Raw genomic sequence first — 21036 nt, forward strand, 5'->3', positions numbered from 1 at the left:
AGGCTGCTGGCACACCTGCGGATGTCCACCTGAGCCTCCCTGCAAGAGGCCGGGATCATACATGTCCGGGGCTGGGGCACCGGGGTTTCAGAGAGGCCCACGCCACCTATCGGGCCTCAGAGACCACAAGGAACATGGTGAAATCAACCAGCTCATTGACAACACAAATTTAACAGGGATCTTAAGGGGACAGACAACCTCTTTGTGAAGGGCCGGAACGTACGTATTTCAGATTGTGCAGGCAAACGCCCCAACTGGGCTGCTGCAGCCCTGGAGCCGGTGCTGAGTACCCCCGATCGAGCAGGCATGGCTGTGGCCCGATGAGATTTTACTGATGGACACCCATAGATTGAAACATTTTTCTTTTGATTTTTTTTCAACCATTTAAAAACCTAACAACTATGCTCACCTCGCAGACCACAGAAATCAGGGCATCGGGCAGGTTGTGGCCTGCAGGCCAGTCTGCTGACCCCCATCTTAGACCAAGACACCAAGAGGGACTTCCAGCAGCCCAGCGGTTAGGACTCTGAGCTTCACTGCTGCAGTGTCCGGTTCAATCCCTGGTCGGGGAACGAAGATCCCAAAAGCGGCATGGTCAAAAATAAAGACACCACCACCAACAAACAAATTTCTCCTAAAACCAAGAATTCAGAGCATATTAGGAATGAACACTCCGTATCAGGGCAAAGTCATGGCACCCCACCACCCTTGAAGGTACCACCCTCTCCCCGCCAACCGACTACCCTGCTCAAGTCGGATGGGGGACCGGGGCAGGGGTGGGGGGGCGCCATGGGTGAGTGCGGGGGGGTGGCGGGGCACAGGTGAGTGTGGTGCATGCGCCGCAGGGCAGGGGGCTGGGGGGGGGGGGGCAGTCCCTGATGTCCCCTGTGGGAAGCAACCCTGAGAGGTTTATAAACAGTATTGTTTCCAGATCAGCGTTCAAATTAAAACAAGGCACTAAGGAACAATCTGACACCTTCCAGGTTTTGATACACCAAACGACCTATGTCCAACGCCCATGAAACACCCCTCACGGCACAAAAACATCTTTCTTCAAACCAAAAGGTAAACATTTCAATCACAAAGAGCACACTCATCATACACAGTTCTACTTAATATATTTTGAAATCCGTTCCATGTGATGCTGCTCAATTTTCTAGAAGCTGCAGAAAAACTCATCTTTATTGATCAGGAATTAGCACACAGTGGGCTTTCCTGCTCTGCTGCACGTGCAGAAAGTCCAGATCAAAATCAATCATACACGTCACCAGTCACCTCCCTGCGGAGTGAGTGAGTGTCCAGCTAGGGCACCCCAGTTCTCACGCATCCGTGAACGAGCCTGTCTCCACCAATGCTGGCGACAAGCTCTCCTCGCCCCATGGGGCCTGAGCACCAGGAGCCAGTACTTACTCCTCTCAGCCCATGGGGCACATGGCCGCCTGCTGCCAGCACGGCAGACCATCCAGAAGGGCAAGCGGAGAACAGCGCAGGGATCCACGGTGCTGCTGGCAAGACGTCGGCCTCCAGGCTGCCGACGAAGCCCGCTGCAGGACGAGCAGGAAGGACGAGCGCCAGGCCCGCGGGCGACCACCCTCCAAGGAGAAGGGAGGTGCTGGGTGTACTTACTACTCTCGAACAGCGTCTCCAGGGACGCTGACCCGCGGCACAGCTTTGGGGACAGAATGTTCTAGAGCCCATGGTCCCGTCCAGCTACCCGGCACGGCCCCAGGGGTCCGCTGAGCCGGGATGGACCTCGCCGCCGCCCAGCCCGAGGAAGTCAGGGAGCTGCGGGTGGGAGGGGAGAGGGCAGCACTGCGCCCCCCGAGGGGCACCCCGAGCGCTAGGACGAGCAGCCCCGCGCCAGCTCCCCGGGCTTCATCCTCTTGGTCGGCCCGCTGGGCCCGGGCGGCGGGGCCCGGCGCCGCTTCTTCTCCAGCTGCTGCTGCAGCCGCTCCTCCTTCTTCTTCAGGTAAGTGGTCATGTTGTCGCAGGCGGCCTTGTAGAGGCTGCTGAAGCCACTGTCCACGCCGGCACAGCCTGCGCGGGAGGGACGAAACCGGATGCCGGGCGACACCAGGCGTGAGGATGGACGGGGACTCAGGGCTCTGCCTCTAAGGGGCACCTGGCGGACCCTCCTGTGGCAGGGAATGAACTCGTGGACCTTGGGGCCTCCTCGGGCACTGCCCAGAACGCCTGCCTCCTGACAGCCACGTCTGGCTGCCCCGAGGACTCGCTTCTCACAGGACACGGGGTCCCGGGAGACCAGGTGCAGGGGCTGTGGTTGCATCCTGTTGGCACCCAACCCGGGGTGTCCTCTGGCACCCCAGAAAGGAAAGGGGAGACACGCAGCCCCCTGTCCAGCAACCTGCAGGGACCCGAACCCTGCCAACCAAGTGACCCGGAGGTAGGCCCCACTGAGGTTAACTTGAGACCAGGGCAGCGCTTCTCTAAGGGGACCGACCAGCCCTGCCTCACAGCGTTCGCCTGCCCAGAAAGGGACACACACCCCACAGGCCCCACGTCCTCACCCCAAGAAGCGGACCCCTGCTGGGTACTGCGCTCTTACACCTGCTGAACATGACCCAGGAAAAGCAGACCAAGGACGAGTCCTCACCTTCCAACATGGCCCAGTTCATGCGAACGTGAGCAGAGACCCTCTTCAACTCGGCACTTTCAGGAACAGACTGAGGAGATGAACAGAAAACCTTTATCAGAGAGGACAGAAACCCCCAGGCTGCCACACAGGCATGGGACAGCCTGCCCTCCACACCCCCAGGAGGCAGCAAGGCCATCCACCCGGCCCGTCCAGCACAGCAGTGACCGCGGCTCATCACCCAGAGCCGGATGCACGCTGCCGGCTCATCACGGGTGACGCTAAGGTGCCTGGAACCCGGCAGGCACAGGCCAGGGGCACTGGCTCACCCCTACCGTTCAGATAAAAATACCTGAACTAGCTGCTGGGCAGCCCTGAGCACTCATCAAGGACACACAAGTGTGCAGAGAGCTCTGCGAGCATCCCCTGCCCCTCACCATGGTGCCTGGTGAGCCACAGGCCAGGCGGGAGGTGACACGCAGGCCCACCCAGGCCGCCTGCGAGGACGGGGCCCCTCGGTGTCCAGCGGACCCGAGGTGCAAGACTGTGCTAAGGCTACAAGTCTGAAAGGTGCCCACCCAGGGCCCCCCAGCTGTGGGCTCTTCTCCTAAAGAGACGTGTGGCCAGGAGTCACAGGGAAAGGGTACCAACGACAGCAACAGCCCCCAAAACGCCAGTGTAGACCCGGGACACTGGAGAAGCCGGCAGGCACCCCAGCTCCCTGCCCCCCCGGGACACAGCCTCTGGCATGGACGTGATCAGGCTGAAACGGGTCACAGCCATCTCCCCTCTTCCCAGCTCGGGGCATAGCAGCATCCAGCCCCCTTACCTGCCACTGGCCGCCCACGGGCCTGTAGAGCACAAGGGGGTCCTCCCGGCAGTCTTGCAGGACCCACAGTCCATGGCCCTCCTCGAAGGCAGCGTCCCACACCCGGTGCTGGAAAGTCAGCAGCTGCCTTGGAACCAGCTGTCGCTGGGCAGCATCCAGCTGGAAGATGTAGACCACGGGCAGCCTGCCAGGAGAGAGGGGACAGTGAGGACAGTGCCCGTGGCTCGAGGGGCGCTCGGCCCACCAGTGTCTCAGCTGCCACCTCATGACTCCCTGAGCCCCAAGCACCCAGTCACTCCTGCGTCCCTGCCCCCAGGAGCTGTGACCTCACCAAGGTTCCCTTCCCTAAGTCCTGGAGCAGCTAATTACACAGCCAGGATGAAACGGTGCAGAGGAGACAGCCGCTCCACCCACTGAGCAGCGCATGGACCCCCACCCCCAGCCCAGGCAGCATTTGACCCTCGAATCCTGCGTCTTCCTTTCTAACGAGCTCAGATGCCGACCCCAGGGTGTTCATCAGGACAGGTGAGAATGTGGGAGGCCCCCCAACCCCCTTCCCAGCACGTGGACGATGCTCAGGAGGGCAGAGCTGGGCGGCCGTGCTCCCCACGCCCACCTTGTCTGCACTGAAGCCCCCGGGGTCCCCCGTGCTGAGCTGGGCCTGACTGGGGTGGACGCTGCCACAGCTGACCCTTAGCCAGGATTCCACCTGCACAAGAGGCCAGCCGGAGGCCACACACACACAGGCCAGTGAGGCTGGGGCTGCCTTCATGTTGGCGGGCGAGTGAGATGCTGGCATACAGGAAGGAACCTGCCCCTGCCGCAGCAGTGGGGCTTGGAGTCGAGGTCACTGCAGGGCGAGGTTGAGCCAGAGACCCCTTTCTCGTCCCCCAGCCTCCTCCCACCCTCATGGGCCTGCAGGAACCAGGAGCGACGCTGTGTCCACGCGGGCTCACCCATCACACGAGAGCGCCACGCAGTCCTCCTGGCTCCAGTAAGTGATCCTGGACACGGCGAACCTCTGGAAGGAAAAGCAGTGACATTAGCTGGCTAGGACTGGATGCCGGCTGCCCTGCTCTAACTTCGGGCATCACTGCAGGACAGACAGTCCCTGTGTGTGGTCCACCACAGCAAGAGAAGACCCTGCAGGACTCTCCAGACCCCAGGGAGGGCACGGTTCACAGGCTGCTCTGACACACGGACCTCATGGAGCCTGCGCAGCATCTCCAAGGTCAACGGAATTGGTCAAAAGGCGGGCAGAGAGCACACGGGGAAGAAAAGAGGGGGCTATAACCACGGACAGTGTGTACGTGAGCATCCACAGGTCCTGGCAGAGGACGCACCCAGGGTCAGAGCCAGGAGGAGCAGAGGGGACGTGGCGGGGCCACACACAGCTCTCAGAGCAGGCTGGGGGGCGGCCCGGACTCGTGCAGGTGCAGCCAGGCCCAGCATCGGGAACCGCTTGCTCTGTCCCCTCTGTGCCCTGCCTCTACTCACCATCCAGGGGCGTCAGGGGGTTGAGGAGGGCACGGATGTGAAGGAGGCAGCAAAGCACACAGGCCTCTGTTTGCCACAGCTCCAACGGGGGCACCGTGGTGGCAGAAACCCGAGGGGGAGTCTGCACTGACCGCAGGAAACTTCTCCAGCATAAAGGGGAGTTTTTCCACAGGATCCCAGCAGCTGGAGAGGCCCCGAGACAAACGTGTGGGCTTACCTTGTCACTCCAGGGCTCCGCGGGCTCCTGCAGGCTGGTCAGGGGACAACAGTGTAACTCGCGGCCACTTCGGTAGTCCCAGAGCCTCAGGGTGCGGTCCTGCAGACACCAGGGACGGTTAGCGCCCAGTGGGGCATCCAGGCTTCACCAGGTCATGGGAACGATAACACGGCCAGCACACCTCCCCCAGCTAAATGCTCTTTGCTTAGGGACAACTGTACAAAGCATCTCACAGACCAGTAAGAACACACAGGGGACGCCACTCAGCTCAATGGACAAGGACACAAGACACCCTGTCATGCTGGGGGTCGAAGACGAGGCCTGCTGCGCGCGTGCTGGGACTGTAGTGCACACACATGCATGCACACATGTGTGCACACACACGGATGAGCATGCATCCGCACAGGGTAAAATACGTGAGGCTCATGAGCACTGAGAACTGTCCACGTCACTGCTCGGGAATGGGTGCAAAGAGAACGTCCATTTGTTACCCGTGACACTGTCAACTGGTATAGCCTGATATGTACTCCAAAAATAACATAAATGCAAAAAGGGTTTGCCAGGAACAAGACAATCATGCCCATTTCTAGTCACCATAGTACTGGAAGCCCTAGCCAGAGCAATCAGACAAGGAAAAAAAAAAAGGAATCCAACCAGAAAGGAAGAAGTAAAACTGCTACTGCTTGCAGATGATGTAGTTTTATTTACAGAAAACCCTAAAGACTCCAGCAAAAAACTACCAGAAATAATAAATGAATAAAGTTTCAGGGTACAAGATCAATGCTCAAAACTCTGTTGAGTTTCTGTAGAGAAACAACAAAGTAAAAGAAAAAAAATTAAGACAACAACCCCACACACAATTGCATCAAGAATAAAATACCCAGAAATAAACTTAACCAGGGAGGTATAAGGCCTATACTCAGAAAAGTATAAGACATTGCTGAAAGAAACCAAAGACAAGAACAAATGGAAAGATATTTGTGCTCATGGACTGGAAGAGTTAACATTGTTAAAATGCCCATCATTAACTAAAACAACTGAAGATTTAATCCAACCCCTATCAAAATGCCAATGACATTTTCTACAGACATTAAACAACAACAACAAAAAAAATCCTAAAAGTATATGAAAATCACAAAAGACCAGAAGAGCCAAAGTAATCTTGAGGAAGAATAATAAAGGGGAAGGGTGTCACACTCCCTTCACACACTGATTTTGAGCTACACTGTAATACTACAATAATCCAAACAGCATGCTAATGGCAGAAAAGCAGGCACACATATCAATGGGACAGAACTGAAAGCCCAGAAACAAACCCAGGCACATATGAACAATTTACAACAATGGAGCAAAGAACATACAACAGAGAAAGGACAGTCTCTTCAATAAACAGTGTGGACAGAAAAAAAAAAAAGTCATGTGCAAAGGATAAAACTGAACCACAGTCTCACACCATGCAGAAAAATGAACTTAAAGTGGATTAAAGACAAATGTAAGACCTGAAGCTGTAAGATGAAAACACAGGTGCTATGCTCTCTGACACTGGTCTTAGCAAGATCCTTCCAAATAAATTCTTGGTAAAGGAAATAAAAGCAAAAATAAATGAAACTACATTAAAAAAGCTTCTGCACAGCAAAAGAAACAACCAACAAAACCACCACCAAACAAATGGGAGAAGATATTTGCAAATCATACATCTGATAAGTGGTTAATGTCCAAAGGAGACAAGGAACTCACACAACTCACCAACAACAACCTTTCAACCTTTAAAGATGTGAAGGGGATACAAACAGACATTTTTCTAAATAAAGACATATGGATGGCCAATATGCACAGGAAAAGACGCTCAAAATCCCCAATCATAAGGGAAATGCAGATCAAAACCACAGCACCCCAGGTCTGCCAGAAGAGCTGCTGTCGAAAAGACAACAAATATCAAATGTTGGTGAGATGTAGAGAAAAGAGACCCCCGTACACCGATGGCGGGAATGTAAATTGGTGCAGCCGCTGTGGGAAACACTATGGAGGTCTCTCAAGAAACTGGAGCTACCAAATGATCCGATGATTTCACTCCTGAGGAGAAAGCAAAAACCCTACTTTGAAAAGATGTATGCACCCTTATGTTCACTGTTGCATTATTTACAATAGCCAAGATACAGAAGCTAAGAACCCATCAACAGATGAAAGTGGTACACACGCACGCGCGTGCCCAACCATAAAAAAGGAATGAAATCTCACCATTTGCAACAGAACCATTGACAGACCTAGAGGGTATCATGTCAAGTAAAATCAGTCTGGTGGAGAAAGACAAATGCCATATGATTTCACTCATTAAGTGGTATATAAAAAATAAACCAAACACACACACACGGATACAAAGAACAGAGTTGTGGTGACCAGAGGGGAAGGCAAGATGAGTGAAGGGGGTCCGCTGGACTGGACTGCGATGCATGGAAACTAAACTGCTGGTGTGAGCACGCTGCAGACTGCGCAGAAGTCAAAACACGTCGTGCACGTGAAACTTAGGTGTTATAAACTATTACCTCAGTAAAGTGAAAAAGAGAGGATAATGTTAAGAAATATCTGCTACAACACTCATCACAAGATGGCAGGACACAGAATGAAACATCTACAGAGAAGGGTCAGACGGGGAGTGAGATGGAGCCGGGTGCATGCTGGCATCCGATGAGGCCTGGTGCCCAACTCTGACACCCAGGCACCAGACATCGAGGAAACTCGAAAGATGAGCAACACACTGGAGGGGGGTTGGGGGACACACACAGGAAAACCCTTAAAAACCCCACACGTCACACCACCTCAGGGAGTGCAAAGGTCTGCACGCAGGATGCAAGAACGGGGCTGTGAAGAAAGAATGTTCCAAGGACAAGGGCAGAAACTAACATTCCCGCAGGAAGACAGAGTAGAACAGGGAGCAGGAACACAAGAAAAGAAACGTAAAAGGAAAGAGAATGAGACGACAGGGCCAGGGCCCGCCTGATACAGGTTCCAGGAAAAGTGGGGAGAGGGCAGCTCCAGAGGCAGCAACCCAAAACCCCCAGGTGTAGACCTGAGGTTCAGAAAGAGCCACTGACTGTGAGCGCTTTTCAGGGGCCCCTGTGAGCCCCCCTCACCCCACCCCTTCATTCTTCACACTGTGGGGTGAGAAGGCCCCCAAACACGTCCAGAGAGAAGGGTGATCGGACCCCACACAGGGGACCCAGACTCAACGGCCTCGGACTAGAAAACCAAGCGAACTGAACACCAGAGAGAGAACCCTGGAGCTCGACCACCTGACCTGCAGGCGAACACTGGACGGAGCCCCACCCACCTGCCCGACCACCGAGAGCTGGGGCGGGCAGAGGGCAGCTCCCGCGAGCCGGCCCCCGAGTCCCCGCGCCTTCAGAAGCCTGCCCCACGACGTGCGCCCTCAAACGGGGGCTGCCTGCGCTTGTCACCTGTGCGGCCTGGAAGCACCGGCCGAAAGGACACAGCCGAGGTCCCCGGGGGCTGGCCTCGGCGGGGGAAGGGCAGGCAGTGTTGGTTTCCATTCTAAGCCTGAGAGCAGTGGATGGCTTTTCACATACACACACAAACTGCAGTTCACAGCGCGCAGGGCACACACCACACACACCATGCCCGGGCCAGGGTGGCCGGTGAGGAGGTGGGGCGGCCCCCAGGACATGGGGCAGGAGGGGCGGGCAGGCCCCAGGACATGACGGGGGGCGGGCAGGCCCCAGGACGTGATGGGTGGGCGGGCAGGCCCCCAGGATGTGACGGGGGGCGGGCAGGTCCCCAGGATGTGATGGGGGGGCAGGCAGGCCCCAGGACGTGACGGGGGGCGGGCAGGCCCCCAGGATGTGATGGGGGGGGCGGGCAGGCCCCCAGGATGGCCAGTGCCAGACTCCTGCGTTTCTTTGAAAAGGAGTAGAAGCACGATGCTGGACTTGGTAAAGCTGAGCAACCAGACCAATGGCGGTCAGTACACTTCTCTGTGCCCGTGAGTACTTTCCTTTATTGTAAGAGGCTTACAACAAAACCCACAGAAGCTGGCTACCACTGGGAACTCCAGCACATTTATTTTCCTCTTTTCTCTCACAGGACCATGCATAGCTTTCCAGAACTAGACAAGAGAAGAGAAAAGTAAAGACCCAAGAGAAACCACATGTGGAGAAGGAAACAGGATGCGGTCGCCACCCGGAAGGCCTGCCTGTCAGGGGTTCACGAGGCCCCCCCGAGTCCTCCCCAGGCCCCCGAGTTGCAGAAAAAGTTAAAGGGGTGGAGACGCAAAGGTGAAAGGCTATGGGCAAAGCTTCTGAAGAGAAAGGAAGACTCAGACCCTGTTAGTAACGCAGACCTGCATGTCAGCCAAGTGCTGCTTAGTCATCCCGAGAGGAAGGTGCCCCTAGTCACCCAGCTGTTAAGGCTTCGGGCCTGGCTCCTGGGACCGGGCAGCTGTCCTCACTGACCATCCTTCCCCCACGGCCAAGTGCATGGCCTTCTCCACGCGCTCACATGCAACAGAAGGGTTACGGGGAAGGGCCGAGTGCATTGGCACCAGGACAGAACCAGGTCCTCCTAGGATTCAGAAAGGACCATCTACCAAACTCTTTAACTGAAATCACGATGCTGTAAGGACCACTCTGCCCAGAATCCACGCGCACACACAGCCTGAAGCAGGGCGCGAGCCAGTCAGCTCGACAGGGAGCCACAAGCACCACCGAGTGGATGGCCACTCAACAAAGGCACACGCCAACCTCACACCACAGCTGGGCGCCAAAGACAGGCTGCTCACAGCGGGCCCACCCCACGCGGGGTACCCACGCCCCCCCACTGGGGGTGCACAGGGGGAGCAGAGCACTCACCCCGGAGGACGACAAGAGCAGCTCGGGGTGGTTGGGCACCACGAAGATGCGGCTCACGAACCTGCAGGGGAGAAGCAGAGGGTGAGCTGGGCTGCTGTGACTCCGTCCGGCCCATATCCTCGGACTTGGACCCCAGGAGAAACCACGAGGAGCGACAGGATTGTGTGCGGAGCACGCGATGTCACTCCAGTAGCGCTTCCCAGGAAGGCCCCAGAGGGCCCGCCCTGCTCGGAAGCTGCCCCAGGGCACACACTTCAGTGGGTCAGAGACGCCAGGGTGACGTGCCAGCAGGGCGGAGGGGGAGCGGCACCACTGACCACCAGCCAGTCGCACCCACTGTGCCACACCCGAGCAGCCCACCCCCCCAGACTGGCCCCCACCAGAGCTGCCTGCTGCATTTCCATCTCTAACGTGATCTAGCACTCGGGTGCCCAGGGACCCCCGGACAAGGAGGGACCTCCACGGCTCCCTACATCCACCAGTCCCTCACCCTGGCCTGGGCCAGTTCTGCTCCCCAGGACCGCCATCCCGAAAGGCCCTCCAAAAGGAACAAAAGTACACGCTGAACTTGGCCTGTGTTTATCGTAGCAGCATGACTGTGACAGCGGGTATGGGCCGCCTCAACATCTCAACAGGAAACGGATGGAAACTGCAGTTTCCAGGGCCTTAACCAAGAGTGACAACTGGTCATTTACTCACTGAAACATCCACTGAGCACCTACTGCGTGCCAGGCACCATGCCAAGGGCTGCAGACAGCAAGGAGCAAACCTGACGGAGATCCCACCCCCAGGAGGGGGGAGAGACAGGCCCAGGCCATAAGGAGCCCCTGGGTGTCAGCACAGGCTCGGAAGGGCCCATCCAGCCCCAACGTGAGCCACCAATGGCAGCTTACCTTTGCTGGTAACCACACCAATAAACAGACTCAGGTAAGATTAATTCTAACACAAGGTTTTTGCCTTAACTCAGCATTCTCAAAGTGTTACCATCTCAACCTGCATCAATGTAACAAATTAATGACAAGCTGTTTTTACACTGTTTTTTCATACTGCCTTTGGAATCCGTGTTCACACCAACAGCACACCTCACTTCACACTTGGGTGGCTCATGGCTCTGAACCTGACAGCAAAGCCTGAGAAGAAAGAACAGCGGGGTGGAGGCGGGTATTCTCCCGGGGGGTCCTGAGAGAGCAGAGGAAAGAAGGAGGGGCTGAGCCACAGGAAGAACATGCCCAGAGGTGAGAAGCACAAGGATAAAGGCCCTAAGGCAGAGTGTGCCCGCTGGGGCAGGCGGGGCGCAGCAGAGACTGGGAGCAGAGGAGAGGGGTGGGGGTGGCTGGTCATAGGAGTGACTCCGCTCTGAGGATGACTACAGAATACACTAACAAACCCAGCAAGCAGCGACCTTCTTCAAGGTCAACATTTAGTTCCATTCAAAACCAAGGAAACAGGAGCAAGCTCAGAACTGAACCACCCCACCAGTCCCTCCTCCACCTTGTTACAACACTTGGGCCAATTCTACTGCTGTTCCTACCTGCAGACCCTCATCAGCCATTTGCCTGAGACGATCGACAGTCTGCAGAAACGCCTCCCTCAGGTTAACATCAAAGTCCACTCACTGAACGAGTGCTTGGGGGTCGGAAGACAGCTGCTTGGACGATGGAAATGACCAACGCGTGTTCCTCATCCCCTGACACCCACCCCCACCGACCGTGGACCACCGCCTGGTGCTGCCAGGCCATCGACCCTGAGGAAGGATGTGCCTTCCAGAAACAAGCCCTGAGCCGTGTGGAAACCATGGGTGATCCTAACTGACCAGAGCGGCTGTCAGGGGAAGGGCCTCCTGCAGGCAGCAAGGTCAACCACCCTGCAGTGATGGCGAGCTGGGGATCGAGACCTGGACACTACAGAGAAAACCTGGATGCTACCCAGAACACCTCCGACAAACAGGTTCTGAATGGCGAAGGAGGTTCTGAAAGTTCCAGAGGCCCTGGTACTGGGGGTGAACTGGACTAGGGTCTTGTCAGGTGGCAGGCCAGGCGCTAAGGCCAGTCGCCTCCTCCCGGGGTGGGAGCCTCCGCAGCCGAGAGCCAGAGCCTCCCTCTGTGGGGGGCAGGGAGCGGGGTGGGGGACTCACTCGGTGTGCCCCAGGCAGAAGGACTCGATGCTGTGTGGAGCTGCGGCCCAGCTCACCCGGATCTTCTCGTCCCGGTCAGCGGTGAGGACAAAGCGGTCGTCGGGACTCACGGCCTGTGCACGAGGTGAGAAGGGGCAGGCCCGGTGGTCAGCACGCTGGCTCCCGCCCCACTTTCCCAGGCCTCAGCTCAGGTGTCCCCCAAGCACCTCGGCTGTATCTGGATGCCCGGCCTTGCCCACTCCCGTCTTCCCACCTGGTCACTCTTCTCTCCTTCGTGTGTCCCCATATCCAGCCAGTCACCAGGTCCGACCCCCCCCTTCCCTACAGGGCCCCACACCAGCCCAGCCACCACCCCGCTGCAGTCCAGGCTTCATGGGTCTCTCAGTGCCTGGGGGGCGGGGGACAGCTCCTGGCTGGGGGACTGGAGGACATCTGCTCTTCCCAAACCCCTCCTCCTCGACTAGACCACCCAGCCGCCCCCTAACTTGACTGCCCTCCTTCACCCCGATTCACCTTCCAAAACCTCGCCCCCGCAGCCCCTACCCCCAGGTCGGCAGGGCTGCCCCTGCCACGGCAGAGCCCACGCCCGCCCGCTCCCCGCCCTGATCCCGACTGTAGCCAGTGAACCCACTGCCCACGCACCACATCCAGCAGCATCGACAGGTGTCCGAGTTCAAGCCTGCCGCCCCCGTGCGGCTCCAGCACCGAGAAGGAATACACATCGCCAGACTTGTCCGCCACCAGGATCCTCTCCTCAGAGGCCGTGAAGGTCAGGGCCGTGCACCTCCTCACCACGGTCCTACAAGGCCAGAGACGCCCGCGGTCGGCCTACAGGGGTCGGCACCAGGGCCGCCACTGACCTGCAAGCCACCTGGCCTCATGGTGGTCAAGCTCCTGCCACGTGGCAGTTACCAAAAACGCTGCCAAAAACACACAGCGACTGTGAGGATGGAGACAGAGCCAGTGCCTCAGACAAATCTACTTTTATGATGCTGTTTCTTCTCAAAATGTACTAATGGTAAGGTCTGGGTGGTGAGTATAAGTGTCTAACCCTCTCATCTGGCCTTGTGTTTAAAGACTGTCCTGATAGAACGTGCCCTGGCCTCTTTGTACAAGTGGGAGATGACAAGCCCAGTTTCCTAAACACTAAACGTGCTCTGGGCTGCAATCCAAACCACAAAGGACGCCCATGCCCTCTGGCTCCCCACCCACCCACTGCGGGCATTGCCGCCTGGGCCAGGATCCTACACGCACTGCTTGTACCCAGCACCTGAGGACAGGAGGGTCCAACACCAAGAGCTGGCGGGGGAGCCGCCACCAGCGACCCTCCACTGGGGGCGCATCACAGACCCAAACCCCTGATCCATGAGAACCACAAGATGTGTCATGTCTACGAGCCACAAGGAACAAAACTAGAGCTGTGCCGACACAGGCCGACCACCTGGGCCGTCCTGGGCCGGGGGTCATGGTATTTCTTCCTGCTGTCATTTTCCACTGTCTCCACTGAGAGGTATCTTACATTAGACAGGAGCCATGCCACCGCTTCACACACAAACACCTGCCATCTATCTACACATGAGGCTTCATCACAGAAGAGCCAGTTCCAGCTCTGTCATCACCGAGGGCCGGCAGGGACCCGCTTTTCCTGTAAAGAGCTGACATCTGGGCTTTCCTGGTGGTCCGATGGTTAAGAATCTGCCTTGCAACCCCGGGAACATGGGTTCCATCCCTGGTCCAGGAAGATCCCACATGTCTCAGAGCAACTGAGCCCGAGCACCACCAACTGCTGAAGCCCAAAAGCCTCTGGAGCTCATGCTCTGCAACAAGAAAAGACCACAGTGACAGACTCACGCACTGCGAGTAGAGTAGCCCCCATGCACCAAAACTAGAGAAAGCATTCGTGCAGCAATGAAGACCCAGCACAGCCAAATAAATAGTTTTTTTCCTAAGTAAAAGAAAAACAACTGGTCATCTATCCTGGCTCACAGCAGCCAGGACACCAAGTGTCAGCTTGAGACAGAAACTGAAGCTTCAAGGAACTACATTCCCCCCACAGGGACCATCAGACCCCTGCCCGCCTCTTGGCAGAAGGACAACGGGACCGAGAGTTGAGCGGGAGGCCCCCACCTGGTCCAGGGGTACTGCCAGGGACTCGGCAGCCACTGGACCATCTCCGCCCCTCGGTGCCAGTGCAGCCCTGTGAGGCCCTGCAAGGCGGCATAATGTGATAAACTCGGGGAAAACAATGACAGAAAAAGGTAATCAGACTCCAGGCAGGATTAGTCAGAATCCGCAGAGCTGATAGCAGTTTCAAGGAGCCCAGGCACAGCCCCGGCTGGGCTGGGGGGACACGTGACTCAGCACCCTAGGGGGCACCGGCCCAGGACAGTCTCCAGCAGCAACAGGGTTGGGCCCCAAGAAGCTCATCCGCCCGGGGAGGAAGTGACCCCTCCAAAGCTGGTCCACCCCCCATGGCAGTCCCACTTCTGCGGGATGCCATACCTCTCCCGGGTCCTTCACCAGCCAGGGGCTTCCAGCTTTTCAGGCTAAACGCATCTTGACACCAATTCCAGGATGCAGCTGAGCTGCACGGAGGGGGGTTGGAAGTTAAGGTTCAAGGGCGTCAGCTCACAGGTGGGGGACAGGTCATCAGACAGGACTGTCAGGCAGGCTGGCCATGCCATCCCAACAGGAGAAATCTTGGGGGCACCAATTTTCAGCCTCTGCAGGGACTGCAGTCTCAGCACTTTTCCTGCCTCCACAGAGTCACTGGGTTCACGGCCCAGGACCCTCTTCTCAGACCACCCCCCAGGCAATCTGAGCCACTCTTCCTTGTCAGGGCCAGAGAAAAGGGTCCACTGGAGCCAGCTCTAAGCTGAAAAGGGGTCCCACTCAAGGCCCCGGCTGGTCAAACGTGGATAAACTGGATGTCAAGACGTACCAAGGGTGGGTGTTGTTCTGAGGGGGCCCATCAGATCCCAAAGGGGCTTGTGCCCCAAAGGTAAAGCACCCCCTCCAGGATGACGTCTGCTGTCCTTGCCTCGGTGATAAAACTAACCCTGCTCCCCTTCTCCAAAAGCTTCCTAACAGCGGGAAGGCGCTGAGCTCCAAGGAAATGCATGGGAAGAGCTGAAGTTCACGCTGACCCTGCCCCTTACCCAGCAGTCAACAGGACAGAGGCCCTGGAGTTTGTAATCTGGTTCCTTAACATCATAAAACTACATCACCTGTCTTCTAAACCACCTACTGCAAGCACCTCCTACATGAAGTTACTCTGCTGATATCAACTTAAAAGCCAGAAGTAAACATACAAAAAACGCACCAGGCACCTAGACCACTAAAGTCCACAGCTCACATTATTCAGGTCTCCTATGGAGAGAACCCGCGACATGGGAACTTCCCCTCAGCCCACACCCTCGGGGAGAGACCCGGGCGTTCACAGGGACCAAGAACACCCGCTTTGCCCTGGGCTCAAGGAGTCTCACCTAAAACCCCTCCTCCTTCCCTCCTCAGACTCTTGTAGAACAGCCAGGGCACCCAAGAGCCCTGGATGCTCACCCTCTCGAGGGGTAGGAGCTCCGGTATCAGGACCCAGGACTGTGGCAGGTTGCGTGGACGCTCCTGTGCCCATGTTCAGAGTTGCTACCCACGGACGCACACAGAAGGGACAATTCCCTCATGCGTTCACCTTCTAACAAATCCAGAACTGCTGCCTACAGAGCAAGAGCAAGCTCGCCTCCAAATCGCACTCCAGCAGCAGGCCCTGCGCGTGGCCCCACACCTCCCCAACTGGTCAGTGTTCCAACGAGGGACCCAAGGGTCAAGAGCCCAAACAGTGGGCACAGCCCCTGTGGTGAAGACTCTCCCTTGTCCATAGAGAGGCCGGGCCTGTGGCCTCACAGCCTCAGAGAAGGTGATCTCTAGGGGGACTCCAAGTTCCAGGGGCAGAAACAGATGGTGAGGAAACTGCTGCCAGGGAAAGGCAGGTGACATCCTCTCCCATAAACACTGAGCCCCAGCCTTTCAGATACTCAAGTGAGTGCACCGTCTTAAAAAACTCACCAAGTTAAGACTGTGGCCCAGGTGCCTTACCTTACACAAAGTCCCCAACACTCTCAGGGGCTGGAGAAACAACACTGTTTGGAAGCAGGATGGCCTGGTGGCCAGGAGCACAAACTCTGTAGTTAGAGACCAGGACAGGGCCCAGCTGAGCTGAGTGACTGCTGGCCAGGGAGGGTGGGTGAGAACAATGCCCCCACCCCACTCACTGGCCTGCTATGAGACTTAAATCTGCTAATACCAGCCCAGCACTCAAAACAGCGCCTGCCACAGGGTTGGTACCACGTGTTAACTACTGACACTATGGCTACTATCACGACTGTTTCTGGCATGCAAGTGTTAAGTTGTGCGTTCAACATCATTAACAGTTCAACATTAGCATTTCATACCTGACACTCAGACATTGCCATGGGTTTGTACGGAAAAGAATCAGACGCTTACTGTCATCGGTTAAAACAAAATAGCTGCCAGACTTGGAGAAGGTGGACGCCAGAACGGTGTCACTCCCCTGATCCACGGGCTGTCCGTCCTCCCTGAGAAAGACAGGAGACAGGTCAGGCCTTACCTGAGCAACTGAAGCTGTGCCATTCAGGCTGGTCCTGTGTGATTATAATGCGATCAGATGTAGGAAGTGCAATGAGGTTCGTGTAGTCAGGATACAAGACATATTGAGGGACATGGAGAAAGATCAAGACCACTCTAACTTTAAGGAGTAGAGCTAATACAGAAAAGTCTCTCAGCAAACACGCCAGAATCCCAAGGGCTGAACTGGAAAGACCCTTGGAGATCCTATGGACCATTCCCTCAAGGATATGAACTGATCCACAACTAGAGACAGGGATCAAATCATATTTTTTTAAAAAGGGGGGTCCCAAGTCCAATTCTTCTAAAGAAAACCACCATACAGAATGACAAAACAAACCTATGGCTACCAGAGGGGGAAAGGGGTGAGAAAGGGACATACTGGGAGATTGGGACTGACATATTCACTGCTGCTGCTGCTAAGTCGCTTCAGTCGTGTCCAACTCTGTGTGACCCCATGGACGGCAGCCCACCAGGCTCTGCCGTCCCTGGGATTCTCCAGGCAAGAATACTGGAGTGGGTTGCCATTTCCTTCTCCAACGCATGAAAGTGAAAAGTGAAAATGAAGTTGCTCAGTCGTGTCCGACTCTTCACGACACCATGGACTGCAGCCTACCAGGCTCCTCAGTCCATGGGATTTTCCAGCCAAGAGTACAGGAGTCAGTTGCCATTTCCTTCTCTGGACATATACACACTACTATATATAAAACAGAAAACTAATAAGGACCTACTATATAGCATAGGGAACTCTACTCAATACTCTGTGATGACCTACATGGGAAAAGAATCTAAAAATGAGTGGATATATATATATATATGATCCACTTATATGGCAGTTATATGAGCACAGTTATCATATCATATCATATCATATCATATCATATCATATCCACATATACACAGTTATATGATCACATATATATATGATACACATATATATATGATCCAGTTATGATCCATAACTGATTCACTTTGTTGTACACCCGAAACACAATGTTATAAATCAACTATACTCCAATAAAAAAATTTTTTTAAAGACTATACTTTTCTTTTTTCAATTAGCTAATTTCATACACCTGCTTTCAATGCATTTGAAATTGCCTGTTATTTCAAAGCACCAATAAAATAGTTAACTACTGACAAACTAATTTAAAGTATTTTTTAAAGTTCTCATATTCCTAATGCCTAGTTTGAAAGTCAATAGCATATTTCTCTCTGGAGGTGGTATCAGGTTTATCCACACAGTTGGGTAACAAAAATGAAGAATTCAGCAAATAAAACAACAATTTACTTCTTAGACTAAACAGTCCCATTACTGAAACTATCAGTCAGCCCGAAGAGGCTTCCGCACCATCTCACCCTTTATGTTCTTGTGACTTCTTTTCTGCAGCACTGCAATCATATATGAAGACGCTGTTGTCATCACTAAAGAAAAATAACAGCAATATTTTAAATGAAGCACTTTGTTCATTACAATGTTCACTTTTTTTAAAAAAACCTGGATCAAAAAAATATTTGCATCCTCAGTAAGGATTTTCTCCACAAGAACTTGTCTCCATAAGAGATTTCAGGGAACAGCTAAGGAGCTTTACTTTGCTGAACCTATTTTTATCTGCCATACATAACTGCCATGGTCTGTCCATAAAAAATCAGTTAAGTGAAATAAATGAGGACCAAAACTCAACAGGAATATACCATTCTTTAACAACTAGAAAATCAGCACAAGATGACTATGTGAATCAGTTTGCATTTAGCCTTATGCACCCAAGTTTAAAACGTGGGGTACTTGTTTAGAAAAGCTCCAGTGCCTGCCAAGCGCTTACCAGTATAGAAGCCACCCACTTTCCCTACCAGGCCCTAAGCAGCACCCCCACCCCACCCCACCGCTCTAATTCGCAGCCTTTAAAGTGACTGTAGCCAAACTCTTTTCATTTGGAGCACTGCCGTGTAGGATGAGCAGCAGTCCTCCAAGTCAGAAACCTTGCCAGCCAGCCACTAGGTTTCCTCAAAAGGTGTGAACTGAATCAACCAGATGGAGTCTAATTTTCTCATCTCCCACTGTGGCATGTGCTACGGCTCTAAAATAAAGTAACCTGGGACAGACAACAGGTTTGTGAATAAATCTGTGAAATCTAGACTTAACATCTCATTGAATCTCTGAAACCAAACTCTGAACAAAGAATACAGCGCACATTTACATTTAACAGACATACTGTATGTTTCAAGTTTGGGAAAATCAAAACTACCCTGGGAAAGGAAATACGGGACCAAAACTGGCCACTGCTAATATTCAAGAGGTTCCTGGATCAAGGCTAGTCGACCAACAAATATAAAAATTCCGGGAACGGTAAGGGGTGAGAAATTAGAGAAAGCAAAAAGAAAACCTTATAAAGGGCCACTAGGGAGAAAGCGGCTGTGGTTCTGGGGGTAACCTCCAGCAAGAACGTGTCAGGTAAGACCCTCGCCCCGAAAGTAAGCAAAGCAGGGTCAAGGGCTACGGGCTGGGATGAGGAAGCAGGCAGCGCTGAAGAGAGAGGGAAGCGAGTGCAGAGAGCGTGACGAACGTGGTCCCCGGGAGTAAACCCCTCTCCCCAAGAAAGGCCAAGAGCTGTCTTCCTCCCACGCCCCAGAGAAGTGCGTCCCCCGGACCCCACAGAGCCCTGAAGTGTCTGGAGCGGAACCGGCAAAGAATGCCGCAGGCCCGCCGCTGAGGGCGCGGGGCCCTGAGCAGGTCTTGGGAGAAGGACAGGAAGAGCAGACATTCCGAGGTGCAGGCATGCAGCCGGGCTCAAGAGGCACCAGAGGGCTCACAGGGAGCAGCGGGGCTCCCTAGGGTCACTCCAAGGCAGGTGCAGCCCCGGCGGGGCGGGAGAACCGGAATCTCAAGACCCTGGCGCATGACCGCAACCTAGGCTTCTGCTCCAGAACGACCCCTCACCTGCTCGAAGTGGAGGTAGCCAGAAACCGGCTGCCGCCCCGCACCACCAGCGCATGCCCGCACAGCGCCAACCCCGCAGAACTCGCCATGTGCCCGCCCAACTCGCCTCCACCCACGTGCGCCGTCAAGCGCCTCTTCCGGCCGGCGCTAGGGAGTGACGTCAGCCGTAGACGCCGTGAGGTGACGTCGTGCGGACTCGCTCCCGCGCGCGAGCCGGCGGCGGGCTTGCGCAGGAGGTGTTCTCTCCCTTCTTTCGGCAATCAGGCGTTCGCGCAGTTTAGGGTTGGTTGCTGATCAGTTTTGTTCGGAGGGAATCCGTTTGCTTGTTTAGTGTTCGTTTCTTCCTCCAGACTGCACAGAGCTAGTTCTGGATCTTTCTCGCGCTGTGGCTAGGCGACTTGGCCGGTCTGGTACCTACTTGGTCCTTCAAGAGCTGAGAGGGTCTGAGTTCGCATCTAGGTCCCGAACGTGGTGTCTGAGGAGGGCGTAGAGCTGAAGCCGCCGGATGGGAGCTGAGCCAGACACACCCGAAGAGCAAACCTGCTGAACTACTGTTTTTCAACACAGGATAGGGCTCTTTTCCAATGTTCTTAATGCTCACGGAGTGGCAACACCAGCACCAGTTTGCTGGATGCTTTCTTGGGATTCTCCACCCCCCATCTTCCACATTGGTCATCTGATCGCGGAAATCCTCCTGGACGCCCCTTCTCCCCCTGTCCATGGCCTCCGCCGCGCCACACACCAGAGCAACCCCTCTGCTCTCTGTTCTCACGTCCGCGCTTGTCCCCACCCCCACCCCCGCAGATCCACAGTGCGTGCTAAAGCCAGAGAGACGTTTCAGAGCATAGTTCCAATCACCTCATCCTCCTGCTTAAAATCAACAAGTGGCTTCTCATTGTTCTCGGTACAGAAAACAAATCCTGATCTTGCTCTATGAGACTGCATGTTTTCTGGCTCCTGCCTACCCTGGAGGCTCATTCCCTACCAGGTCTGCTTCATTCTCAGTGCTCTAGACTTGACTATTGTTCAGGTTCATTGGCACAGTGATAATAGCAACCACAGGACCTTAGCACACGCTAGTCTTTTCACCTGAAACATTCTCTCCACACTCCATCTCTATGTCCCTAGTTAATTCCAGACACCCAGTTTCACTTCAGTGCAGTCAACACTTAATCAAGGAAGCCTTTCCTGACTTTTCATTGTTTATATGCACTACACCCTTGATAATCTGCTTAATATCTTGTCTCTAGACTACAAATGCCACGAAAGCAGGGGCTGATGCTGACTCAATTGGCAGGGTGCCAATGCACCAGCTTGCACCACAA

At 54.9% G+C, this 21036-nt stretch overlaps 1 protein-coding gene across 3 annotated transcripts; it reads right to left on the reverse strand.

Moving 5' to 3' along the window:
- Positions 1-817: 817 nt before the first annotated feature.
- WDR4 (WD repeat domain 4) lies at positions 818-19844 on the reverse strand. 3 transcript variants are annotated; one of them, XM_065942532.1, is made up of 11 exons: positions 19712-19844; positions 18133-18198; positions 16581-16724; positions 12775-12931; positions 12133-12245; positions 9999-10059; positions 5137-5235; positions 4379-4443; positions 3423-3606; positions 2615-2684; positions 818-2037 (listed from the first exon to the last, which is right to left on the reverse strand). In XM_065942532.1, the coding sequence occupies exons 1-11, from the start codon at positions 19798-19800 to the stop codon at positions 1841-1843; spliced, it is 1245 nt and encodes a 414-aa protein (XP_065798604.1). In that variant the 5' UTR covers positions 19801-19844; the 3' UTR covers positions 818-1840. The 3 variants fall into 3 exon arrangements, with proteins under 3 accessions (XP_065798604.1, XP_065798606.1, XP_065798605.1); XM_065942533.1 differs by having other exon boundaries at positions 2011-2135; XM_065942534.1 differs by lacking the exon at positions 19712-19844 and having other exon boundaries at positions 16633-16724; positions 18133-18164.
- Positions 19845-21036: the final 1192 nt, after the last annotated feature.

The sequence above is a fragment of the Muntiacus reevesi genome, chromosome 8, assembly GCF_963930625.1.
Source record: "Muntiacus reevesi chromosome 8, mMunRee1.1, whole genome shotgun sequence".
Lineage (NCBI taxonomy): Eukaryota > Metazoa > Chordata > Mammalia > Artiodactyla > Cervidae > Muntiacus > Muntiacus reevesi.

Bases quoted from the DNA above. Each gene is read 5' to 3' on its own strand.
- WDR4 (XM_065942532.1), bottom strand. From the start codon at position 19,800: ATGGCGAGTTCTGCGGGGTTGGCGCTGTGCGGGCATGCGCTGGTGGTG. The intron at 12,246-12,774 runs GTGCGTGGGCAG...CCTCGTGCACAG, and splicing joins TGTCGATGCTGCTGGATGTG to GCCGTGAGTCCCGACGACCG. The intron at 4,444-5,136 runs GTAAGCCCACAC...TTTTCCTTCCAG, and splicing joins CGGAGCCCTGGAGTGACAAG to AGGTTCGCCGTGTCCAGGAT.